Below are 27,599 nucleotides of genomic sequence, written 5' to 3'. Positions count from 1 at the left end.
GGATAAAGTAGTCTTGGTTGTAGGTTCTTGTTCTGCATTACTTTGAATATTTCTTGCCATTCCCTTCTGGCCTCAAGTGTTTCTGTTGAGAAGTCAGAAGTCATCCTTATGGGGGCTCCTTTGTAAGTGATAGTCTTTTTTTCTCTAGCAGCTTTTAATATTTTCTCTTTATCATTTAGCTTTGGTAATTTAATTATGATGTGTCTTGATGTTGGTTTCTTTGGGTTTCTCCTTACTGGAGTTCTCTGTGCTTCCTGAACATGTGAAACGTTTTCCTGCCTTAATTGGGGGAAGTTTTCCACTATAATTTGTTTGAACAAAGTCTCTATCCCTTGTTCTTTCTCTTCTTCTTCAGGAACCCCTATGATGCGGATGTTATTTCTCTTCATGTTGTCACAGAACTCTCTTAGAGTTTCCTCAGACTTTTTGAGTCTCTTTTCTTTTTTCTGCTCTGCTTCCGTGCCTTTATTTATTGTGTCCTCTAACTCACTGATTCGATTCTCTGCTTCATCCATCCTGCTTTTAATTCCTTCCATTGTATTCTTTATTTCAGATATTGTATTTGTCATTTCTGTCTGATTCTTTTTTATTATTTCAATGTCCTTTTTTATATTTGTTATCTCTTTATTTAGGTTTTCGTAATGGCCATCTATGGTGGTTCTAATATCTTTGAGCATCCTAACAATCGTTATTTTAAACTCTGCATCTGGTAGTTTGGTTATATCTGATTCACTTAGGTCCTTTTCTGGGGATTTCTCTTTGTTTATTTGTGTTGTATTTCTCTGCCTCCGCATTTTCTCTTCACGGGAGTGGCTGTGATCACGTGCTTGGGTGCACAAGTGTTGGTGGCCTTGGCCTTTGCCCTGCCCCCGTGTGTGACGTTATGCTCGGTCCTGAGGGCACTGGCAAGCACCTTTGCTCAGCTGCGGGTCTCCTCCTGTTTCCGAGCTTTCGCCCTGCCTTTGCAGGATGATCCCACTCAAGGAACAGCTGCTAGCCTTGGCTCTACCACCAGGCAGGGCTGCGTGCCCAAGCTCAGCTCCGTAGCGGAACCCCGCCTCTTCTGGGCTTTTGGCTCCACCCCCACAGGAGGAGCAGGCTACCAAGTCAGACCGCAAGCCTGGGTTGCACGGGCGGGGCAGGGCTGTGCTCCTCTGCCCTTGCTCCAGGGCTGGTTTCTACTCTTTCCAGGTTTCCTGCCCTTCTCCCGGAGGCTGGATTACAGGCTGCCAGCAGCTGAGCTTGGCTGCTTTTGCATGCCCCCTTCTCCCTAGCCGGGCAAGATTGAGCTCACACCTGAGCCCAGTGGTGGCCAGCCGGCTTCCAACCCTGCCAGCAGAACCCCACTTTTGTCTCCCGCTGCTGCCCGCGCCCTCAGCCGCGTGGGTGGGGGTGTTGCAGCTTGGACCCTAAGACTCACTACTGTAGACCCGAAAGCTCCCTCCTTCTATGCGACTCTGCTCTGAATGCTGCGGGGGAGCTTGTTTGGCTGCTCTCCTGCTTCCCTTTGCTGGTATTGCTGTTTCCGGGGGAAATATTCACTTCAGCTTTGGGGAGTGACTCGTCCCAGGGGTTAGGGTGGCTATCTCCCAAAATGTTTCTCCCTATGCCTCCTAGATTGCACTCTCTTCCTGTTACTGTGGTTCTCTCCCCTCTCCCTCCGTCCCCAGGAGCCCCGGGTGAGTGTTTGTGAGAGAGATGTTCTGCGTGGTCCCTTTAAGAAGGATCCTGGGTCTGAGAAATCAGACTCTCTCAAAAACAGTATCCTGACTTGTTTCCAGCTAAATACTGTCCTTACGCTTCTTCTGGGCTCTGGGGCTGCAGGTTGGGGCTTTGTTCCTGGGGCTCAGGACCCTTTCCCCTCTGCTAAACTCACTTCCTGCCACGCGAGTCTCTCCCTGCTGCCGTTCGCTCCGAGAAGCTGGGCAGCCCTCTCCGCGTTTCCACTTTTCCTACCAGTCTCTGTGTGGCTTCTTCAGTGTTCCTTGGTTGAAGAGTCCTTTTAGTTTAGTCCAAAGTTGGTTTTTCCAGCTGATAGTTCATAAAATTAGTTTGTAATCCACTTTGGTTCTGGGAGGTAGATGCTGGTACGTCCGCCTACTCCAGCGCCATCTTGTCTCTCCGGAACTATATGACATTTAGATTCTAGTGGCTTCCTTTTAAGAGCATTCATTCTTTGAGTTGGAAATCCATTGAAAAGCAAGACAAACAAGCTCTCAAAAGCTAATTTTATAGCAAGAGAGAAAACAATATACTATTAAATAAATAAATAAACAAATGAAATAAAAATAGATTGAGATTAATGCTTAAAAACAATAAATAGGATACTGTGAAAAAGAATAAGACAGAGAAACCAACTTTGGAGAATGTAGTTAGGGAAGGCTTCTCTATGGAGGTGCTATTGAAGCTTAGACCTGAAGCAAAGGAGCCAACCTGCAGGAATTGAGGGAGGAATATACTAGGGGATAGAAGAATGGTATGTTCAACAGATCCAGCTCCCTGCTTTCCACATTTGAATGATAAACTATACAGGATACATGATTTTATTTTCTGTCTTTTTCAGGTCCCGTAGTGGAAGAGTCAAATCTCTCAGAGGTTCATTTCAATGTTCTAATATAGTTAAAACATTCTTTCTATATTAAATAGGAAAAATTAAAAATCACTGCTACTATTTGTTTTATTAACGTATTGATGCATTTCCTTCAAATCAGTTTCTTAAGCCAGCATTTCGTGTTCGCGTGCTGTATGCCAGGCACCAGACTGCGAGCTATGCACACGATATTTTACTCCTCCAAGAACCCCATGAGTAGGAACCAATGTTAGGCCGTTTTAAAAATTAAAAAAAGGAAAGAAAAAAAGACAGACTGAAGAAAGTTAAATACGTTGCCCAGGAATACCCAACTGGAGAGCAGGAATCTGACCTCAGAACTATCTGATAACCATAGTCCCTACTACAGCCACTGTGGCTTATCTTTTATGTGAATACATATTATATGTATCTCAAACATCCTGGGTCTTTTTTTCTTATATTTTTCCATATCATTTATATGTTTTCTGATTCTTTGTTTTCTGCCTTTTGCTATATAGATTGTGTTTTCGCTTTTATCTGCTCCAATGATTCAGAAGGTGTGCTTTCTGTTTTCTATTCTAGTAGTGAACATCTTTGAACTAAAGAAAGACCACTCAAATGAAAACACACAGAGACTGTTCAGAGCTGGCCGCAGCAAGGGGGTTTCTCAGAGGCTCCAAGGCAGGAGGGGAGTGGAAAAACTTTATTGGAAAGGAAAGTCGCAGATACGCTTTTCGTTTTGAGGTTCCTGAAGCTAGAGGCTGGCTAAGGAGAAGCGGGGCATTGTACGTGATTTGTTTGGGACCATTTGGGCTTTCTCTGGTTTGTCCTGAGTTGGGAAAAGCAAGGACAAAGAATTGGGACATTGGCAGTCACGGACCAAGTCTTGAACATTCTGGGCCAGTTGCTGCCGAGGTGGTGATTTGGCTTCCTGGTTTAATTGCTCCAAAGGTTTTGGGTTCTAGTTTTTTGGTTATTTATTGTCTGGCCATTGTCCATTTGTATGTCAGTTTCTCTATTTTCAGAAATTATTTTTTTAATTGTTCCAAATACAAAATGATATCATATGGTCAGATGTTATTAATCAATCACAATTGGAGATCCTCAATCTATATTCATCCTTCCTTTTGATTTTGTTAACTAACCTATGATTTTCAACAAAGATTGTGATCAGTGTATTACATTTTCTACTACAAATTGTATCCAAATATAGACTTTATGTTTTTATTTTTACAACCTGTCTTTGTACCTTGAATCTCTGCTTCTGAGTTCTTGAGTCCTTGGGTTTGATTCAGAATTTTTTCCAGTCCTCTATATGCCTGAGAATTTCTTTCTGTTTAGCTTGCATTGTCTGTAAAATGGGATTAACCACAATAATAATACATTAAAAGTGCTTAGCCAAGTATATAGTATGTAGGAGGTGTTCAATAGTTATTAACTACCTTATTATTATTATCATCATTATTATTATAGTTCACAGTAAAGGACAGCTTTTTAAAATATCTTTTACTTTCAGCCCAATAAACATTGTTCCATTGTTGTATAATCAACCTTTTTTTCTTTTCTGGCAGTGACATATGGATTTTTTTCTTTAACTTTATAATTTATATCTTTTTCTGAGCTGTGTCCAGTGTGACTCTCCAGTGTTTTTCCTGACACTTGTTGAGCCCATTCAGTGTGCATACTCAGTTTTGCTTGCTTACTCACTTTTAATCAGTAAAGTTTCCTTTAAGTTTAAGGTTATGGCTTCTGTTCAGATGGTCAGGTGTTTTTCTGGAGGACCACAATCTTAGATCAGAGGACAATCCCCCAGCCTTTCATTTGCTGGTGCAGTTTCTCTTTTTCCTCTTGCTATGAGGAGCTTCTGCTTTCTCATCCGGGTCACTAATACAACCCATCCTTAGGTGTCTGTTCCTTACTGCTCCTGATTCTTCTATGATGTGTTGGTTTTCTTTATTTCATCACTTCACTCTCTTCATTTTATTGTTTTCTCTCACAACTGATGTTTTTCTTCTTTTGTGGCTTCTTGCTCTTGTCTTAAAAGAACCATGTCTTTTCGAATCCTTTTGTGGATACCAAGTAGTTTTCTTTAAAAACAAAACTATCTGTTTCTTGTAAAAGTTTGTTTTCAAGTATCAGCTCTCTCTCATGGTCTCTGGGGTAAAGTTGTCTTTCCCTTGTTCCTCATTAGTTTTCATAGTCCCCTATTGGGGTCTTCAACTTGCTAGTTTGTTTGATTTTTATGTGTTGGGGTTTTTTACATTCTTATTGGAACAAGGAAACTATATTCAAACAATGTCTGCCAGTAGATGCCTGTGTGTCCACCTTCTATTGATACTTGGATGCTGTTTGAATTCCCTGTTCATAATACAGCAGGGGTGGAACAGTATGCTGCGCTGGTCCAATGGCTGTGTCGCTCAATTGGGTTGGCACTGCTGGCCTGAGATTATTTCCTCCTACTGCCCGCCTTCAGCACTTTACCTTTTATTTCATTCGTTCAACAAATGTTCCTTGAGTGCTGCTTATGCCTGGCCAGAAAATGCTCAACGTCCTGGGGAACAGTAGTGGGTAAGGCAAGTCTCTGCTGTCATGGAGCTCACATTCTCATTGTGGTGAGGACACAGTACGTTGTGCCCTGTTCCTGCAGACTCCACACCTTGTACAGTTGCTTTCTGAGAGTCAGTCTTCAGGACTGACTGTAGAAAGAAAGAGGCTATGGTGAGGAAGGCATCAGTAGCCATCTAGCTGCCTCTTCTCCTGCGCAGTAGGTCTGCGGTAGGTCTTCCGCAGTGGTGCTGTTTGCTCTGACTATACCACAGAAGCTCAACCAGTTGCTCTTTCTGTATAGTTCAGGTCTGTCGATCTTCACCATTAATGAAATGTCTTCTCAAATTCTGTCTTTGGTTTTAACTCTTGATGCTAGTTTTCAGTTATTTTTAGTTCCTCTGTCTTCATGGGTGTTCTAGGTTAAAAAAAAAAGGTTGTTTTTTACCATGATGCTGGTATCATTTCAAATCTGGAATGCTAACTCTTCAGTGTTGGGTTTGGGAGTAAATGTGAGTATTTAATGCCAGTATCTAGGAGGAACACGGAGATGCAGTCCTAAGCCTTCAGTGGGATAGAAGAGCTAGAGATGGAGCCTGAGAAATCAGAAGAGAAGGGAAATGCAAGGTTCTCATGAGAAAGGTGATAGGCCCTCCAGTTGGTAGGCTCGCCAATGATGGGAGGAAACTAAAGGACCAAGACTGTTTTTAGAAATGTCAAGAGTTATGGGACAAAAGGAGAAAATTAGCCAACTCATTGATCTATGTTGATTCTACTTTATATTTACTTTCCTATGAAATTTTACATATAAATAAACATTCCATCAGGTCTTGATTATCCACCTTTCTAAATAATGCTTGATGACCTGGATTTTTTTCCTCTTCACAAAGTGTCCCTATTTCTGGCCAATAGAGGGAAGTTGGAATCAGAGACAAGTAAGGATTGAACTTCTAGTTCTTTAGGGAGTGTCTTGAGCCCCTATCTGAAATACAATACATATAGACCATTTTAGAAGTCTGTTCTCTACATGGCTACTATTGTTTGGAAGCTTGTCCAATTTCAGGCACTGTACTAAGCACTTTACATGCATTGTCTTATTTAATCTCCACAAGAGCATGGATAACTATTATTACTCCCAATTTACAGTAAGAAAGTTGCCTGTGATAGAAATTCTATGATTTACCCAAAGTTACCTAAAAGTGGCAGAGTCAAGACCTGACTTTGCCACTTTTAGGTAACTTTGGGTAAGTCTCAGACTAATAGGTAAATCATAATAATAGGCCTGATCACAAAGCCTATTATTATGTTAAGTGATCTCTCTACTGTGTCACACAGACACACATGCATGCATGCACACACAGGGCAACTACTTGAGTTTAGAAGGGATTATATAAAAACAGTTAATGTTCAGTGATTTTTTAAAAATAAGTAAAAAATTCTATTTGACTTTAATGTAAAAAAGTGTTAGTTGCTTTGAAATAAGTATTGCTTATTCTAATACTCAGAACATTTATCAGCTCTGCTTTTGGAAATTATATTCAGAGTTATTTTATCAAACAAATATTAGTTTCATTAATTGACAGTCATACCTTGTTCCTGAGCAGTAAGTATGGACCATTTATTCACCAGATTTGTCTCCATGTGACTTTCAGTTATTGTCAAAGATAATTTTTTTTCCATTCTAATCAAACTTTCCCCCTATTTGAATACTCAAAAATATCTTCCATTAAATGATGTAAGTTCATTATGGTTCTGTAACTATAATAAGGGAATAGTCTTGTGCATCTATTAAAATTCTATTAATGAAGACCACATAGAGATATGGGAAATGCCTGTGATGTTAACATAAAAAGTGGTATGCATATTATAACTGTAGTTATGTAAAAATATGCATCCATATAGACAACAATAAGGGCTAGAAAGTAATTTGCAAAACTAAAAATGATTATAATGTTGAGGATTATTTTAAAATTTTTCAAAATGTTCTCAAATATTTTACTGTCTTAAAGTAGCTGGTCTTTATGCTAGTCAAAACTACCTCATTGCCTTGGCCGGTTGGCTCAGTGGTAGAGCGTCGGCCTGGCGTGCAGGAGTCCCGGGTTCGATTCCTAGCCAGGGCACACAGGAGAAGTGCCCATCTGCTTCTCCACTCCTCCCCCTCTCCTTCCTCTCTGTCTCTCTCTTCCCCTCCCGCAGCCAAGGCTTCATTGGAACAAAGTTGGCCCAGACGCTGAGGATGGTTCTATGGCCTCTGCCTTGGGTGCTAGAATGGCCCTGGTTGCAACAGAGCGGTACCCCAGATGGGCAGAGCGTCACCCCCTGGTGGGCGTGCTGGGTAGATCCCGGCCGGGTGCATGCAGGAGTCTGTCTGGCTGCCTCCCTGTTTCCAACTTCAGAGAAAACAAAAAAACCCTACCTTCACTTTCTCATACTCTAAACAACGACGTTAAGTGGACCAGTAGCCTATGGACAGTAATTCACAGGGAAAATCAATGTCTCAGCCAATGTACTAAGGATCTTTAATCCCCGGACTGGGAGGTACTCTTCTCTATAAAGAGACATCATAGCTTTCTAGCAATTTTCCATTGCTGTGGCTGTTTTGAAAAGCTATTGTTTTCCCTCTTAAATTTTTTAAATTATTTAAATATTCAGTTTCACTTTAGGAGGATATTAAACGTCTTTGATCGAGAACTGACAGCACAGTGTTCTGTGTTATCAAATGTAAACTCCCCAGTTAACACCAAAGACTTAAAATCACTCATCTCCTTCAGTAATATGAAAGTATAAAGTTTTCCCCATCAAGACTTCTCTATAAGTCTCTGTTGCTCTGATCATTTTTGTTTCACATCTCCATTTTTTAATAGAATATTACAAATACAGTGCAAGTCTCCTTCGTTGCTTTCCTCAAGCCCATTCTTTTCCATCCTTCTCTGGGGGCAGCTATGATCACAAGTTTGTAAAGAAACTTCCAATATGTTTTTTAAACTTATAGATACATCGGTGAACATTGTATAGAATTTTCATAGATACTTTTAAAATTTATATAAATATCTGTGCACTCTACATGTCTTCTGTAACTTGCTTTTTTCATTCATTTTTTTTAGATCCGTCTGTGTTGTACTCAGCGATTTTGTCCATTTATTTTAAGTTCCCTGCAGCATAGTAACTGTCCTGTGATTGTAACATACTTGAAAACAAAAGAGCATATTTCAAAAATATCTTGCATCAGCGGTAGAGCGTCGGCCTGGCGTGCGGGGGACCCGGGTTCGATTCCCGGCCAGGGCACATAGGAGAAGCGCCCATTTGCTTCTCCACCCCCCCCTCCTTCCTCTCTGTCTCTCTCTTCCCCTCCCACAACCTTGGGCAGAGCGTCACCCCTGGTGGGCGCGCCAGGTGGATCCCGGTCGGGCGCATGCGGGAGTCTGTCTGACTGTCTCTCCCCATTTCCAGCTTCATGGGAAAAAAAAAAAAATCTTGCGTGACGGAGGAAAAGTCTCACCTGAAGAGCGCCTGCCATGTTTGTGTTTGATTTGAGGAGTGGGGTGGAGTGTCTTTTTTTTTTTTAAGTTTTGTGTGTTTTATTTAACAAATTCAGGCCACACAATATTTGTAACTTAAATCCCTTGTGTCTACTATATGCATGTATCCCAGAGGAAATAGGAAGTAATACTTGACAGGAAATGTTTTTTTCATGACTTCTTTATAAAATCCTCAGTTAACGCCTCTTTACATTAAGATTGTTTCTGAAGAGATCACTAGCAGGTGATTCTTCTTTTGCACATTGATTGTGCCCCTCCATTTCCTGCCTTAATCACTCTTCTAATTCTATTTTCTTTTGAACATGATGAGCTATTAGATTACCATGAGCACAGGCTCCAAAGTAAAAAGCATCTGGGGAAGGCCAGGATGATATGTGCTGAGGGAGCGAGGGATGGTTTTCAAGTACAATTCTGCTTAGAGTCTGTTCTAGTTAAGATACCATTCTGCCCTCCCAGCGCGATCCTGTCACTCTGGTGTTGATGGCTGTATTCTTCTGGTATGGAAGAAAGAGGACTCGAGTAGACAAACGTCTCTGGCATTTGTCTGATGCACAGATAGAGACATGAGTCTCAGCCTCCCCTCTGTAGTTGGTGAACGTTTGTTGAACACCACCAGTGAAACAGGCACAGGAAATGCAGCTGCTTGCAATACCATTTCCGTATAAGCAGGAGTCTTGCAGAGCTTGACTGTCTGTCTTTTATTAAAGGTCCACACACGTTCCTGTCGGGGAGGATCAAGTCCAGCACATGGAGCTGGTTCAGGATCTAGCACGAAGCTTTAACAAGAAGTATGGGGAGTTCTTCCCAGTGCCCAAGTCCATTCTAAGTAAGTAACAAACATGTGATTGACATATCAGGGCATATTTTTTCCTTTAATATTTAAAAAAATTATTTTTATTTTTCAAGTGCAATTGACATACAATATTATATTCATTCAAAGTGTACAACAAAGTGTAAACATCTGTATAATTTACAAAGTGATCACCCCAGTTAAGTCTAGCAATCAGGGCATGTTTTGAAGAAACGATTGGATAATAGACCAGAGTTTGGAACTTTCGTGTGTGTGTGTGTGTGTGTGTGTGTGTGTGACAGAGACAGAGGGAGACATAGAGAGGGACAGATAGAGACAGACAGACAAGAAGGGAGAGAGATGAGAAGCATCAATTCGTTTGGCACCTTAGTTGTTTATTGATTGATTTCTCATATGTGCCTTGACGGGGGTGGGGGGGGGGAGACTGAGTGACCCCTTGCTCAAGCCAGTGGCCTTTGGGCTCAAGCGAGCTAACATGGGGTCATGTCTATGATCCCACACTCAAACCAGTGATCCCACACTCAAGCTGGTGAGCCTGAGCTCAAACTAGATGAGCCTGTACTCATCTAGGCCAGCGACCTCAGGGTTTTGAACCTGGGTCCTCTGCATCCCAGTCTGATGCTCTATCCACTGTGCAACTACCTGGTCAGGCAGAACTTCCTTGGGATTAAACTTGGCTTTCTCCTGGACAGGCTTTAGGATTTATAACTATAATCCCCACCTTATTCTGTCATGTAGAATTAGTAGACCTCATTGAATAATTGAATAAAATAGCCAAAAAATCTTGAAAAGTATGGGAAAGACTAAAAACTAAAAGTAATCATTTTCAGTTATAAACTATAATATGGCCCTGGCTGGTTGGCTCAGCGGTAGAGTGTCGGCCTGGCATGTAGAAGTTCCGGGTTTGATTCCCAGCCAGGGCACACAGGAGAAGCACCCATCTGTTTCCCCACCCTTCCCCTTCTCCTTTCTCTCTCTCTCTCTCTTCCCCTCCTGTAGCCAGGGCTCCATTGGAGCCGGGTTGGCCTGGGCGCTGAGGATGGCTCTGTGGCCTCCGCCTCAGGCACTAGAATGGCTCTGGTTGCACCTGAGCAACTCCCCACATGGGCCGAGCATCGCCCCCTGTTGGGCGTGCCAGCTAGATCCTGGCCAGGCACGTGTGGCAGTCTGTCTGTCTGTCTCCCTGCTTCTCACTTCAGGGGGGAAATATATAATTTGTTAAATAGATATATAAACACATCTCATTTGGTTGAAGAGGTATCTTTCACTATTTTATTGGTTAGGAAACTAAGGCTTGTCAGGGATAACTTTGTTCATGTCCTGTATCTAGTTGGTGGCTAAGCAGTGCTCTATGTTGAATTCTTCTACTTCCAAAACCAGCTTACCTTGTCTTCTCTGTTCACAATAAAACAAAAGTCTTGAGACTGAAAACTCCTGGATCATAATCTAGATGGAACAAGAGGACATTGATAATCCTCACTGCCTTCTTATATGCACAGCCGAGGTGGAACGGCCAGTCCACTGCTGAACCTGAGACCTCAGCCACAGCTCACCAGGCTTTGCTAGCCTGGAATCTTCTGGAGGAAAGATGTAAATCTTTAGCAACATTTGTGTAGCAGTGTCAATGTATGACAGGGGCAGAAATCACTGAGCCTAAGCTCTGTCCATCTTTATTAAGCTGACAGCATTTTAAAGGTGTATAACATGTGCCCAGCATTAATTTAGAAAAATAAGATGGGTATAAATTTCTAAGTTATTTCAACAGTCCCAACAGATAAGTTCAGGGCACCCCATGCACAAAAATCAGCCTTCTTTTAGCAATAAGTAACATTTTAATGTTTTGGCCTATTTTACCCATTTTGATTTTATATGCTTCTGTAATGGCCATAAAATAGTCAATTATTACTCACACTGGGTTATGAAGCACAGCTTCACATCTTGATTCTATCAGAGCAATAAACAAGCTTCTCCTGCTCACGTGCATGTTTGTGTGTGTATGTGTGCGTGTGTGTGTGTGTGTGTGTGTGTGTGTGTGTGTGTGAGAGAGAGAGAGAGAGAGAGTGCATGCTTATATAATCATGGGTAAAGAATTGAAAGGATTGACACAGATTGTTAAAATTGGTTTGGGAAAGGGAGGGTGGTGATTATGGGTAGGGGTGATTAGCTTGTAGGGAAGCACAGAGGAAGAAAGAGGGAGAGGAAAGAAATAGACAATACTTGTTTTAAAGATGTGCACAGCATAAACAATGTGATGGATACAGATTTATATATGTAGACATTTTTATATGTACCTATGCATTCAAAATGCCTAAAAACATGATCAACAAAATGTTAACAGTATTCTTACATATTTCAGATAATGTCTACTTTCATGCTTACATAATTTGCTTGAATTTTGCAGTGAGGATTTAATATTTATCTGATCAGATAAAAATAATAAAGTCATTTGGTATTCCTGGATTTCTTAAAGATTTAGACACTGACATTTCTGGTGGTTTTTTAATGATGTCATTGTTTTTTTTGTTTTGTTTTGTTTCTGTTTTGGGGGTGTACGTATTGATGTTTTTACCTAAAGCGTCAATGAAGAAGGTGAAATCCCTTCGTGATCCTTCTGCCAAAATGTCGAAATCAGACCCAGACAAACTGGCCACTGTGAGAATAACAGACAGCCCAGAGGAGATAGTTCAGAAATTCTGCAAGGCTGTGACGGACTTCACCTCAGAGGTCACCTACGACCCGGCCAGCCGTGAGGGTGTCTCCAACATGGTTGCCATTCACTCCGCAGTGACAGGACTCCCGGTGGAGGATGTGATTCGCCAGAGTGCTGGCATCGACACTGCTCGCTATAAGCTGTTGGTGGCAGATGCTGTGATTGAGAAATTTGCTCCGATTAAGAGTGAAATTGAAAAACTGAAGACAGACAAGGACTACTTAGAGAAGGTTTTACAAGTTGGGTCTGCAAAAGCCAAGGAATTAGCATATCCCGTGTGCCAGGAGGTGAAGAAGTTGGTGGGGTTTTTATAGGACGTTTCAACTAATCACAAAATGGTTTTTCTATTTTGCAGTCTGTACATTCTCTGCTAAAGGCAGCTTTCCGCACAAGCTGGGGACATTCATTTTGGTATGCCTCTATTGGCGTCATTTGATAAATAATGCCTTTTTTTTTTTTTTACAGGGACAGAGAGAGAGTCAGAGAGAGGGACAGACAGACAGGAACGGAGAGAGATGAGAAGCATCAATCATCAGTTTTTCGTTGTGACACCTTAGTTGTTCATTGATTGCTTTCTCATATGTGCCTTGACTGTTGGCCTTCAGCAGACCGAGTAACTCCTTGCTCGAGCCAGTTACCTTGGGTCCAAGCTGGTGAGCTTTTTGCTCAAACCAGATGAGCCCACGCTCAAGTTGGTGACCTCACCAACCTGGGTCCTCGGCATCCCAGTCTGACACTCTATCTACTGTGCCACCGTCTCATCAGGCTGATAAATAATGCTTTGTAGCCTTCAAATAGAGCGATGTTCTAGGTTCCATCAGCAAGATGCTGTGGCTAGAAACAAACAAACAAAGAAGGCAGAGGTCACTGAATCTTCAATTTTTGAGGCATACTCTCTGGCCTAAATTTGTCTATATAGATATGACTGAGGTGAACAGTAATCTGGCAAATGGGGGTATCGTTTGTATCTCTCTGAAGCAAGTACTATCACAGATGATCACTTTATTCCAACCCATTTACAGTAATATGTAGAGGTCTTAGACTTAGAATCCTTGGGATGCCATTTGGGCCAATTTGTATTCAGATCTCACAAAAATAAGTTGATTATACTTTATTTGTCACTGAGATGGTGCCTGCTTCAATGTATTTAATAGCTTAACTTGTTTCTTGTTTCCCAAGAGATTACATTTATCGTTCAGCAAGATTTTTTTTTTTTTAATTTAGAGATGCAGGAAATAATCTTGTGAAAAGACTGCATTGTTTTAACTTGATTTATTTATTGTAAAAGAGCCCGGTCCCTAGATGATGTTCTTAAGAAGTACTTCCTTAGCCAAGTCCTGGCCAGATAGCTCGGTTGGTTGGAGCATCGTCCCAAAGCACAGAGGTTGCTGGTTCAATCCCCGGTCAGGGCACGTACAGGAACAGCTCGATGTTCCTGTCTCTCTTTCCCTCTCTCTCAGTTTAATCTTGCCAACCCCCTGTGAAATACATAGGAGAGGACTTGCCATTTTACACTGAGGACAGAGAGGCTGAGAGGACACTCAGCTTGGATAATCAGGAAGTAAGAAGTAAATCCAAGATCAAAATCTTTACTCCTTACATGAGCCTCTAACCATGCTTATTTTGAAAGTGGGTCCCAGAAATATAAGAGCTAGACTACTGATACTGTTTGTATCAGCAATTCAGCCAGTTGCTGCCTGCTTTAAATCTGGTTTCAGCCAACTGTGGTCACATTTGCTCCTCAGAGTTCCTGAGGCAAGTCCCAACTTCTGTCCCCTGGGCTCACTGCAGAGGCATTTCACAGGATGTTCCACCCACTACAGCGCCTGAGTCCTGAGCCACTGTGAGTGGAAGCTCTGCTAGCCTCTACTGGGTTACTCTTAGTGAAAACAAGTCATTTCTCTGCACCTCCACTTCCCACCCCTGAAAATTGAAATGTAACCTGACTTACCAGGTTCTGTTAGCAGGATGGATTTTGCAACCGAAATTGCTTATAATTTTTTGCCAATGGGTATAATGACCATCACTTATACATAAGAGACTCATATATTGGGCAAAGAATTTTTACTCATGTTTCTTAAGAGAAGGGAGTAGGGTGGTCCTTGTATTAATAGATATAAATCTATAAAACACTGCATCCCAGAGTCCAAATTAAAAGACCCTTTTTCTGGATGTTTTCTTGGAATGGGGTATTAGTAGTCCTAGACTGAACCACTTTGGGCATATCTCTTCTGAGGCTCTTTTTTTTCTTTCTTTCTTTCAAAGGAAACGCTGTCATGAATACTGGAAATTGACAAAATTAAAATGAGTCTATTGCCCTGGCCAGATAGCTCGGCTGGTTAGAGCAATGTCCTGAAGCGTAGAGGTTGCTAGTTCGATCCCTGGTCAGGGCATATAAAGGAACAGGTTGATACTCTCCTCTCTCTAAAATCAATAAAAAAGAAATATTAAAAAAATGATGGTTCTATCAAACCAATTGTATATTTATTTATCTGTGTGTTTCTTTTACCCCCTTACAACACCTTTCATCCACAGAACTGAAGGCTCTGTGGAAAAAAGCTCCATGAAGAAAACTAGAGACCTTTGATAACTGCCAAGGAACATAGCCCTGCTGGCAAGGCCGGGCTCGTGCGCATCCTGCTGGTTTTGCTCTTTGAAAGTGATCTGACCCTGGCTGGTTGGCTCAGTGGTAGAGTGTCGGCCTGGCATGCAGAAGTCCCGGGTTCGATTCCCGGCCAGGGCACACAGGAGAAGCGCCCATCTGCTTCTCCACCACTCCCCCTCTCCTTCCTCTCTGTCCCTCTCTTCCCCTCCCGCAGCCAAGGCTCCATTGGAGCAAAGATGGCCCGGGCGCTGGGGATGGCTCCTTGGCCTCTGCCCCAGGCGCTAGAGTGGCTCTGGTCACGACAGAGCGATGCCCCGGAGGGGCAGAGCATCACCCCCTGGTGGGCGTGCCAGGTGGATCCCTGTCGGGCGTATGCGGGAGTCTGTCTGACTGTCTCTCCCCGTTTCCAGCTTCAGAAAAATACAAAAAACAAAAACAAAAACAAAAAAAACTGGACAGATACATGAAAGTGATCTGAGGGCTCAATTCCAAAATTGACCTGTAATGATTGAGACGTGCTGAGTGATCCCAGGAAACTGATAAAAGAAACAATGCTGGGCCGTCACTCAGTTGGGTAGAGTTTTGTCCAGATACACGAAGATTGGAGGTTCAGTCCCTTGTTACGGCACATACAGAAATGAATAAATGAACGCATAAGTGAGTAGAACAACAAATCAATGGTTTTTTCTCTTTCTCGTCTTCCCTCTTTCTTTAAAACAAAAAGGTGCCAGTGCCAGAACCCAGACCTATTTTCACACCCCTTTCACTTACCATTTATAGGCCTTGGTACAATCTTTTTATTGAGATGAACAGTTGGGAGGTTTCTGGATTGCGACTCACATAAAAAGGTGATTTTTTTTTAAAGGTGATTTTTACTGTTGTTTTCTATATGTGTTGTGGAGAATTAAATGATAATTAATGTGTCTGGTGGTCAGTTAACTTGGAGATCTGTAGCTGCACCAGCTGACAAGCCCTCCTTCATCCCCCCCCTTGATGGATGGTCACTCGGAACACAGTGGGGCTTCCTTGCCCTTGGCAGGTGCCTCATAAACATCAAAATAATGTCAGAAGATGGGCTTGCAATCCCTAATAAAGTGTGGGGCTGGTTTGTTGGTTTGTATTTCAAAAACCTCTTGATGCTCACCAGGAAGATGCTGGTGATAAAACAGTGACTGACCCCACTGAGTTCTCACTGTGCATCAGTCATCTTACTAAATGTCTTACAGCTATTCTTCCAAGTGTGGCACCTGGAGCAGCAGTCTGGGGACCACCTGGGAACTCAGTAAGAATGCAGATTCTCTGGCTCTCCCACTGACTGAATGAATCAGACTTTGGGGATGAACCCAGCAATCTGTGTTTTCACAGCCTTCCAGGTGATTCTGACGCTTGCTGAACTTGAGAACCAGCACACTCTCTTCTTTGTGTGTATCCTCTCATTTCCTCAGAACCCAATGGAGCAATACTAGCCTCAGCCACACGGAGGAGGAAGCCGGGGCATGGCACACTGAGGAGCTTGCCTAAGACAGTTCAGCTTCTAAGAGGTGGAGTCAGGTCCTGCAATCAAGGGCCCCACAAAGCCACAGTGGCTCTTGCACAATATCTTCTGGTGTGTTTGGTGTCATGTGCTCTAAGCATGCACTGTCCAATATGGGTATGTGTCCATTTAAGTTTAAATTAGGATTAAATAAATAAATAAATGAATAATTCACGTCCTTAGCAGCCACGTCAAGAGCCCAGTATCCTCAGTGGCTAATGGCTAGTGCAGATGGAGAGCGTTTCTATAATCACAGAAGTGTCTGTTGGACACAGCTGCTTTAAGGCGTTCAGCTTACAGATTTTGCATGTACAGCTAAGGACTCTGCCCTGGGCAATTCATTAACTGAATTCATGAAGGTAGCAAAAAGATTATTGAGAATGACAGACCATATCATCTCCCAAACAATACTTAGGTGATAAGAGCTAGCATGTAGTTTATACTTGCTCTATGCTGGGCACGTTTTGCTTATAGGTCAGATCTCATTTAATATTTGTATCACTCTTATAGGAACAATTAATGCTACTTTTTTTAATAACTAACTACAACTCATCAACTTGCATAAAGTCACACATTTGTTATTATTAGTCTCTAGTTTCTCTTAGTTAGGAACCCAGTGATACCCCTGAACTGGTGTGCCCATGGAAGTGGCCTGTCTCTTTTTAACGAGTCTAGATTTTTCTCTCAGCACCTGTGACCCTCGGAGGTGTGTCCCACAATCTTAACCCTCATAGCTCCCTCTTAGCCTCTCTTCTTCCCCTCTCCTTTATTTATTTATTTATTTATTTATTTATTTATTTATTTGAGAGACAGACAGACAAGGAGAGAGATGAGAAGAATCAACTCGTAGTTGTGGCACTTGTGATTGTTTACTGATTGCTTCTCATGTGTGCTGACGGGGGGCTTCAGCCAAGCCAGCGACCACGCACAAGCTGGTGACCTTGTGGTTTTGAGCCTGGGATATCTGCACGTGTAACATGGTCTAGGTCACCTTCAGTTCACCCTGTCCACTACTAGTGCCTGTGACACTGGCAGCTCCCAGTTGCTCTCCATTTAACACAACCACTATCCTCACTATGTTTTCCCCCCATGTGATTAATGTCCTCTTTTCACTCTGCCAACTGATGGGTCTTTTAAAATTTCTTGGGGTAGGAGGAGTCCATTCCTCCCTGAAACTGAACTGAGAACAGATTGCCTTTCACTAGGGCAGTGTTTTCCGACACCCCCACAGGCTGAACAACCTGGAAGTTTTACTGTTAGTCACTGAAGCCCTTGTATGTTAATATTCACAAGTCTGTTCTATTGGCTAAGGATCCTCTTCTTTCTCCAGGAAAGAAACTGGGGTTCAGAGTGTTAGTGAATTACCCTCAGGTATGTAATTCAGCCTTACAGCAATGTGAAAGGCACAGGGGAAATAGAATGTACCTATAATTAGAGGGGGACACACAGAGAAACTAGCTAGCCAATGCTGGTGAGCGTGGGAATGACTGGTAAACAAAGATGTTTAGGAAAGAAATATGATACAGGAGAGGAGAAGGGGCTGTCTGATCAGAAACTAGGACACAGAAGCATGAACACTTTTAGGCAAAAACAAATCCATACAGTATATAAGAATGAAAATACTAGATTAGCCTGACCAGGCAGTGGCACAATGGATAGAGTGTCAACCTGGCATGCTGAGGACCCAGATTTAAAACCCCGAGATCATTGGCTTGACCACCAGCTCATCCAACTTGAGCTCAGGGTCACTGGCTTGAAACCTAAAATCACTGGCTTGAGCCCAAGGTTGCTGGTTTAGGCAGGGGGGGTCAATGGCTCAGTTGGAGCCCCATCCCCATCAAGGCACATATGAGAAGCAATCAATGAAAAACCAAGGTGCTACAACTCTGAGTTAATGCTTCTCATTTCTCTCCCTTCCTGTCTGTCACTGTCTGTCTGTCTCTCACAAAAAAACCCAAAAAACTAGATTGAACCATCTTTTTTTACTAACAACACTGGTAGTTACATGTATATCAACCTCATGTATCCCATGAACAAGCATTTTGCAAAGCACCTATTTTGCGAGCACAGTCTAAGCACCAATCCTTAGAAATGAGACCCAGTGTCCACCCTCGGGCTCCCTGTCTGTGTCAAGATGAGCTTGGAAAGCCAGTGAGAGGTAGACTAGGAACACGAATCAAAGTTTCTTGAGTCTTGTCACTCTCCTGGGTATAACAGCTATGGCATTAGCTCTTAATTATTTAAAATATGGTTTCTAAATGTTACATTTATGAAATCATTCTCAAATAAATAGAATATTTAATATTTGATGTAGCCATATTGGCCCTATGGTATGGAAACTTTTTTATATCCCCTCCCCACTCCTACCCACATACACACAATAAGCCAGGAAATAGTCATCATTTTTAAAAAGTGTTTCTGAAAAGCAGGTGATATGACTATATGACTCTATTTAGAATAAAACAGTCTGATTTTTATATAATCACTGCCTTAGTCATCATACCCACCTTAAACCCTTTTTCAAGTAAGATTTTAAAATACAGTCTCCTCCTGGGAAGAAAGACGTGTCCCATCTGCTCTATGAATGCAGGATGGAGAAGTGTGTGTGCTTGGCATTGACCACTAGATCCCACACCAGCCTGGCTCACAGGGAAGCCCACTGAGAACCGTTGTCAGTTCACATAACCAAGTTATCCAGAGAGTTCCCCGAGCATTCAGTAGCATCTCCCCAAAAAGAGATAGATGCTCTGTGATAACACTGGGGAACAATTTTTTTTCCATTTTCAGTTGCATGAGGTTTTAGAACTGCTTCTATATATTTCTGCATCTCTGATTCCAAATCTGAAATCCGTTTTTTGGTGCATGCTCCAGTTTTTATGCAATTTTAATTTCTTTTTGTTATAGTTAATGGCATGCATTGGTTTTCAAATTGGAGTTAAAGGGCAATGACTCTTGGATTGAACATAACCACAAGGCAATTAATATTTTAAAAACATCACTTTTACATAATTGTAGTTGTTTTTAAATATAAAAAATTATCTGGTAAAAACTCCCTCTTATTTTGTTTTAAGATTGAATCATGGCTTCTTTGAGTAGGCATAAATGTAAGAATAGTCCTGACACTTTCTGTTATATATGTGGCTGTTACACACTTCAACATCAAAGGCACAATATTTCATCATTTGTGACACATGCATATATTGCCTATTTTCAAGTTCCGTTGGCAATCAAGACAAGAATTGTGCTCCTCATATTGTGTGTCATAATTGTGAGGAAATGTTTCGTGACTGAACAAAAGGAAAACACAAAGGAATGCCTTTTGGTATTCCCATGGTTTGGCATGAACCACAGCAGTGACTGTTAGTTCTGTCTGATCCATACAAAGGGCATCGGCAAGAAAAAATGGCATATGATCGCATATCCTAATATTCCTTCAGCAATATGACCTATCCCACACTCTGAGACACTCCCAATTCTAGTTTTCAATGGTTTTATTTCTTCTAAGCACGAAGAAAGTGAACATGGTGATCAAGTGTATTTTGATAAGATGCATGAGGAAATGGTTGTAGAATCTGAAGGGACTTCTTCTGATGCCAAGCAGTCATTAACCCCTCAGCAGTTTAGCCAACTCGAATTGAATGACTTAGTAAGAATGACATAAAAATTGTCCTCAACTTTCTGAAGTATGAGGAGCATAACTGGATCATTTGTGTGGATCTTAAAATGATAAATTTCCTGCTAGGACAACAGAGAGGTTTCACAAAGAATCCTTGCTTTCTGTGTTTGTGGTACAGCTGAGCTCGAGAGAAACACTGGACACAGAAGGAGTGGCCAAAACGTGAAGCTCTGGAAGTAGGGATACAAAATATTGTGAATGAACCTGTAGTTAATCAAGACAGGATCATTTTTCCCCCACTTCACATCAAACTTGGCTTATTGAAGCAGTTTGTTCAGGCTTTGAATAGAGAAAGTGAATGCTTTCAACATATTGTTTCTGCTTTTCCTGCCTTGTCTTTCGAGAAGATGAAAGCAGGTGTATTCGATGGACCTCAAATTTGAACCCTCATACGTGATGAAGAATTTGCCAGGAAGATGAATAAGGAGGAGAAAGCAGCATGGCAGTCTTTTGTGGCAGTTACAAAGAACATCCTTGGCAACAAAAAGCAGAAAACCATGAACTTCTGGTTCAAAGGATGCTGTTGGCTTTCCGTGACATTAAATGTAACATGAGCATTAAGATTCACTTCCTGAACAGTCACCTTGATAAGTTTCCTGAAAATCTTGGAGCTGTTAGTGATGAGCAGACTACTGCTGGAGCATCAACGAGATTGTCCTCAACAAGTACTCAAACGCAAGAGCTACAAACGTAAATTTTTGCCTGAATAGAATTTAAATAAGTTTTGTGCAAATTTTATTATTAAAATAAGTGTTTTAATATGTTCTGTTTTGAAATTATAGATATATTCTTATGCAATCATATCTTTTAGTGTATTTGTGTATTTACTGCATTATATAAATTATTATATTTTCACAAAGATGATGCCCAAGAAGACATTCTACTTCATTATGTTAAACTAAATGTTGAAAATTTTATAATAACATGAAAACCTAAAATCTTGAATTGCAAAAAACTGTACCTTACAGAGAAAAACTAATGTCAGATTTGAGATCAGCACACTCGAATTAGGTAAGAACAAGTGTTTTTGTGGATGCAACAAAAATTTTGTTCCCCAGTATAATTTAAGAAAACGCTGTGCAACTTGTCTGGACGTAACGATTGGAACCAGCCTCGGTGAGAGAAGTGTTCCCACCATAAACCAACCAGCCAGTGAGTGAGAAGAATGTTAAAAAGAAGAAGAAGGAGAAAGAGAAGAAAATAAGAAGGAGAAGGAGAAGGAGAAGAAGAAGAAGAAAAAAAGGAGGAGGAGAAAAAAAGGAGGAGAAAGAAAGGAAAGGAAGGAAAGAAAGAAAGAAAAGAAAGAAAGAAAGAAAGAAAGAAAGAAAGAAAGAAAGAAAGAAAAGAAAGAAAAGAAAAGAAAAGAAAAGAAAAGAAAAGAAAAGAAAAGAAGAGGAAGAGTAGTATAATTCTTTAACAGGATTTCAGAGGAAGTTCTTGTACTAGAAGAGGAGGTGAGTACCATGGGAGGTCAAAGTCCCAATACTGTTTCTTTCTTTTTTAAATTAATTGTGTTTACACAGATTCTAGTGTCGCCCCAATGCATCCCCTTAACCTCTTATTCCCTTCAACATCTCCCTTGCCTCCCTTCCTACAATGCCCTCCCCCCTTCCCTTCAGGTTTATCCCATCCTATCCAATACTGTTTCATGAGGCATTCCTCTCCCGGGGATTAACAAACTGTAATTTTTGAGGTAGCAGGTTTCTTTATTATTATTATTCTTTTGTTGTTTTTTATGCCTGTCTTTTCTACCTGCTATTTTCTAGTCATCTTTAAAGCTCCCGCCAGCTTAATACGGAGACAAAGGGCTTCCTGGTGATTAGTGCCCTCCCCACATTAATGCATAGTGAGCATTTCCTCTTCGACATCTTCTCCCTCCTTCCCGTAACTAAGTGGATCCCAACCGGCTACTGCTGCCTCTTCTCTCACTGATTGCTTGTTTGTTCTATGTAGTTTCTAGAGAAACAAATAAACAAAACACACTTGCTCCTGAGACCTGTTCAACTTTGCATTCCTCTAGCTGAGTGTGTCTTAGTTCCACCCCACCACCGTAGGTCCAGGATCTTGCCTGCCTCCTGTGTAGGTTGATTTCTCATTTCCCTAGTCTCCCTTCATGTCTCACATCATAGCCAAAGTAAGCCATGTCCCCGGCTCTTTCGTGTCCGAGCTTCTGTGTAGTCCTTTTGTCCTGCCACTGCCCTGCAATAACTACCACTGTGGCCCTCACTCCTACCCCCTCTCAACCCCTGCCCCATCTAGACTTCTGTGCAAGTCTCACTCCTTCTACAGCTTCATATTCATCAAACTCCCTGTTCCTCCATACCCCTCTTTTGTGGAAAGCACATTCTGATGCCCCTCTGAGACACTGCTGTATTGACACGTCAAGGTAAACAGAACAGCTTTGCCTTTTGATCCATCATAATTCCAAATTAACAACTTATGTGTTAAGCCTAAGTGCCTTCCCACTTCACCCCATCTCCCCCCAGAAAACAGTATGTACAAATGCACAAAGAACCCTTCCTGTATTTATGTTCAGATTTTACGTGGATTTGCCATAAAGTATGGCAGAGACTGCTAGCTATGCCCTGTATCCTGTCTTTCCTTCCTTTTTACTTAACGGGATCCTCACTTTTCATTTTAATTGAGCACACAGTCCCTGGTAGGGACTGCATTTCTTAGCCTGTACCTGCATCAAGGTATGGTCCTGTGAATTTATTTTAGCCAATGAGATTGAGCAAAAGTGATGTGTCCAAGTTCCAGGTCACATCTTTCTTAAAGGAAACTGCTCTTCCATGCCCCCTTCCTGAAACAGTTTGTTGGACCCATTGATGGAAGTGCCAAGAGAAAGATGGGGAGAGCCAACCCTCCAGCTGGGTTCCTGGCCTCAGCAACCAGTGCTGCCCTTCTGGGACTGCTCCTACCCCTGGACTGTTACGTAAGAAATAAACTTTTACCATTTAAGCCTCTTGATCTTGTAATCTCTTTGTTATAGCACCTTAGCTACTATCTCAACTAATGTACTAATCCTTCTAGCCTCTTTGTCTAATGTCTTTCGTCCAATTGGGTCACTTCCATTCAATTCAGCATTTTGTGAGAGCCACGTATGTGGTGAGGCAGGAGTTCTCAAAGTGCGGCTTCCAGACCTGCAACAGCCTCCTCACCTGGGAACTTATTAATATATAAATCCACAGACTCCACCCAGACTTACTGAATGGGAAATTCAGAGAGTGGGGTGCTGGAATCCGTTAGCCCTTCTGTTAATCCAGAGGCACACTGATGTTTGAGAACCACTGTGCTAGGGGATAAAAAGGGGGTAAAGGCCAGCCTCTGTCAAGGAGTTTACAGTAAAGAGAAAGGAGCAAATAGATAGCCAGTCATAAAAACATACTGTTTTCACTTTCTGCTATTTCCTGTCTGTCCCCCTCACCTTTTTTTTTTTTATCAGATTCACTCAATGTAGCTTTGTTTATATATGAGATTATTTACAGACAGCTAAAAATTTAGGCTACTTGGGTCTATGAAAATCCTAAAAATGAAAATGACTGAAGTTACATTTGTAAATAGAGTACACAGAGATTCAATCATCAATCCTAGCATTAATGTGGTTCTCCTGAAGCCAAGAGAGACAAATAAGAGAAAGATATTTTATACAGTGAGTAGTAAAATTATAGTACTTATTACCCTATAAAGGGTTATTTGACCTAGAAATAAAAACAGTTGAGCATGGATTACATTTATGAGTGAGAAAGTCACAAAATTATATTAAGTACAAGTTAAGAATGTTCAGATTATTTCTGAAAGTGTCTGGTGTTGATATCATAGAAACTACCATCTTTGGTGTCACCATTCTCATCCCCATAATCTGTGTTGAGAACTCCGGGCTGGACCAGAGGAGACCATTGTGGAACTAGTGATGGGCTGGAAAGGAGCCCACCTGAGAATGAAGACTCTCATACTTAGTGTGTTTTATAAAAACCTGTATACAGTTCAGATTTAATGGGTAATACCGGTAGAGAAAATAAGGGATACAATGGATGCAGTTCTTAAAAGAATTTGTTGAGATTTCTGATTAAAGCCAGTGTGCCCTTATTCTTATTAACAAGAGACAATACAACTCATTGAAATAATCCAAAACCTATACATGATGAACAGATCTTATGTCTTTGGCATAGGAGCTAAACGCTTTGGATATTGCTAGCAGATGAAAGTGTTAGCTCATCCCCAAACTAGACAGACTTGAGACTTAGAAACTCTAGACTTTCTGATAAGAAGAGGCTGTCAGTATCGGCCATCTTCCCCTTTATAAGAAAGGGTTTAATTTTATCACCTGCTGTTAGAAATACAAAATCATTTTGTACATCTGCCGTTTGCCGCTAGCAGTGATTTCAGCTCTGGCTTATATGTTTTTAAAATCTTGCAATATCTTTCAACTGTGTTCCAGTTTGGTAAAATATAACCGCTTTATTTCCTTCTTTCCCTTCTTTATTCCTTTAATCCATCTTCTTTCCCAAAATACTGTCAGTCAGGATCTCTATTCCAAATAATTTGGAGTCAAAAGCATTCAACAGTCTGGAGGCAAGTGAGCCTTTTATTGCATTTTTATTGAGAGTAAATTGAACTGTGTGGGCAGGCAGAAAGGGGCTCCTCTGTGAGGCTCCAGCGTGCCTCACTGGTGCACCCCAGCAAGGATTTGGGTTACAAGAATTACATCACTGGGATCTGCTTATGTTGGCTGACCAGGCCCAACAGAACCCTAGGCGGTGCCAGGCAGTTTAATTCCTTGATCTTTGTGAACCTTCCACAGAGAGCTTATGTTACCCCCAAAAGCTGCTCTTTTATAACTTTCTAATCTGTTTCTAACTTAACTTATGAAGTGTCTGGAACACTCAAACTATGTCATCTTCACAAACTTGTGTAAAGCATGAAAATTGTTATCCCCATTTTACAGATGAGTTAACCCTGAGTACTGTGGCACCAGCTAATCTATTAATTGCACTTCAAGTTTGTACCCTATACATGCTTGCTTGTCGATGAGTCTGAGAGTATACCATTGTGAAAAGATGAGGGATCTTTATGTTTTTGTTTTGTAAATTACTCATAATCTGAAGCCCAAGACTAGGCAAAGAATAGATGCTAAATAAATGCTTATTGATTGAAAAACACCCTGAGAAGGGAAAGAGAGGTTAGGGGATGCAAATTCATATGACTTCACAAGACAGATAACTTGATTTTTTTTTCTTAAGTGAGAAGTGGCAAGGCAGAGAGACAGACTGCATCCCGACCAGGATCCACCCATCATGCCCCGTACCGGGAGGTGCTCTGCCCATCTGGGGCTGTTGCTTTATTGCTTAGCAACCAAACTGTTCTAGCACCTGAGGTGAGACCATGGAGCTGGAGAATACTCCATGGACCATGGAAAATACTCAGCACCTGGACCAATTTGCTCCAACTGAGCCATGGCTGCAGGAGGGGAAGAGAGAGATAGAGAGAGAAGGATGAGAAGCAGATGGTTGCTTCTCCTGTGTGCCCTGACTGGAAATTGACCCCAGGGCATCCACACGCTGGGCCGACGCTCTACCACTGTGCCAACTGGCCAGAGCCAACTTTGTGATTTAATTAAATAAATTAACAACTATTTATTCAGTGCTTACTATGTGCTGGACGCTGCTCTAGACTTGAAGGATACAGAGGTGAGCAAAATAGACAAGAATTCCTGTCCTCTTTGAACCAGCATTGTAGTAGAGGGAAACGGACAGAGCAACAAGGAAAGGAAATGATTGGTCCCCAGGTGATGAGTGCTATGTGGAAATATAAAGAAAATGGGGATAGAGTGTGTTATGGACTGAATTGTACCCCCTCATCCCCCAAAAACTCATATGTTGAAGCCCTAACCCCACTAGCTGAGAATATGGCTATATTGGGGGAGGGGGCATTTAAAGAGGCAATCAACTAAAGCTAGTCCAATCTGACTGGCCTCTTTATAAGAAGAAGAGATTAGAACACACAGACCAGGAGTGCCCTGGCACAGAGTAAAGGCCATGTGTGGACACAGTGAGAAGGCGGCTATTTTCAAGCCAAGGAGAGAGGCCTCAGAAGAAAGCAAACCTGCCAGCACCCCTGTGTTGGACTTCCGTCCTCTACACTGTGAGAAAGAAAATTTCTGTTGTTTATCAGTGTGTGGTGCTGTGTTATGGCAGCTTTGCAAACTAATAAGTGTGCTTGTTTTAGATTGAGTTATAGAGGATGGTTTCACTGAGGTTCAATTTAAGCAGAAAACTGAATGAGGTGAGGAAGATAGCTATGTAATATCTGGGGGAAACCAGTCCAGACAGAGGGAACATCAGCAGCAAAACCTTGAAGCAAGAGTGTGTTTGCCTTGTTCATAGAGTAGCAAGGAGACCAGTGTGGCTAGAATCGAGTGAAGGAGGGGGAGAAGAGTGAGGTGGGAACTGTAGTAAAATTCAGGTCTTACTGGCATTGTAAGAATTTGGGCTTTTACTTTAGGGCAAGGGAATTGGGAAGTCTTTGTACACTTAAGTTATAAGAGGGTCATGATGGCTATTGTGTTGGAAAATACACTGTAGAGATCAGAGACAGAAGTGGGAAGGCCAAGTTAGGAAGGTATTTTAACTACCCGTGTAAGAGGGAAGACTTGGAGTAGAGTAATGGTGATAGAAATGGTAAGACATGATCAAATCTGAGACACATTGTGAAAGTAGAGCTAGCAGGATTATTTTTCAAGTTTTATTGATATGCAGTTGGCATACAACATTAAGTTTAAGGTTTGCGACATAACTATATGACTTACACATATTGTGAAATGATTACCGCCAATAAGTTTAGTTAACTGCCGTCATCCCATATAGATACAAAAATTTTTTTCTTCATGTTGAGAACTCTTAGGAGCTACTGTCTTAACAACTTTCAAATACACCATATAGGAGTGTTACCTATAGTCATCATGTATATATTACATACCCAGTACTTATAACTAGAAGTTCATATCTTTTGACTACCTACATCCAATTCCCTCACTCTCCACACCCCTCCCACCTCTGATAACCACAAATCTGATCTCTTTTTCTATGAGTTTAGTTTTTTCTGTTAATTTATCTTTTTTAGATTCCACATATAAGTGAGGTCATACAGTATTTTTCTTTCTCTATCTGACCTATTTTACTTAGCATAATGCCCTTAAGGTCTGTCCATGTTGTTGCAAATAGCAGGGTTTCCAGCTTTTTTATAGCTGAATAATATTCCATTGTATATATGTTCCATGGCTTTTTTATCCATTCATCCATTAGTGGACACTTAAGTAGTTTCCATGTCTTGGCTATTGTCCATAATGCTGCTGTGAACGTGGGGGTGCAGCTATCTCTTCAACATAGTGTTTTTTGTTTCTTTTAGATATATTTCCAGAAGTGGAATTGCTGGATCATTCTATTTTTAACTTTTTGAGTAATCTCTATACTGCTTTCCTTTGTAACTGCACTAGTTTACTATCCAACCAACGGTGTACAATGATTCCCTTTTCTCCACGTCCTTCCAGCATTTGTTATCTGGCTAACAGGATTTGCTAACAAATTGGTTGTGATATTTGAGAAAAACAAA

At 41.5% G+C, this 27,599-nt stretch overlaps 1 protein-coding gene across 5 annotated transcripts in view; it reads left to right on the top strand.

The window, feature by feature from the left end:
• WARS2 (tryptophanyl tRNA synthetase 2, mitochondrial) overlaps positions 1 to 21,242 on the top strand; it is a 150,230-nt gene extending 128,988 nt beyond the window's left edge. For 3 of the 5 annotated variants that reach the window (XM_066268119.1, XM_066268117.1, XM_066268118.1), the window contains 2 exons: positions 9,360 to 9,478; positions 12,039 to 14,629. In XM_066268119.1, the coding sequence (XP_066124216.1) occupies positions 9,360 to 9,478; positions 12,039 to 12,487 (568 nt within the window). In that variant the 3' untranslated portion in view covers positions 12,488 to 14,629. Of the gene's footprint in view, positions 1 to 9,359; positions 9,479 to 12,038; positions 14,630 to 20,106 lie in introns of those variants that run through there. The other 2 variants (XM_066268121.1, XM_066268120.1) reach the window with 2 other exon arrangements.
• Positions 21,243 to 27,599: the final 6,357 nt, after the last annotated feature.

The sequence above is a fragment of the Saccopteryx bilineata genome, chromosome 3, assembly GCF_036850765.1.
Source record: "Saccopteryx bilineata isolate mSacBil1 chromosome 3, mSacBil1_pri_phased_curated, whole genome shotgun sequence".
NCBI classification, from domain to species: Eukaryota; Metazoa; Chordata; class Mammalia; order Chiroptera; family Emballonuridae; genus Saccopteryx; species Saccopteryx bilineata.
Note: the sequence above shows the minus strand (reverse complement) of the source record. Positions and strands in the feature narration are given on the sequence as shown.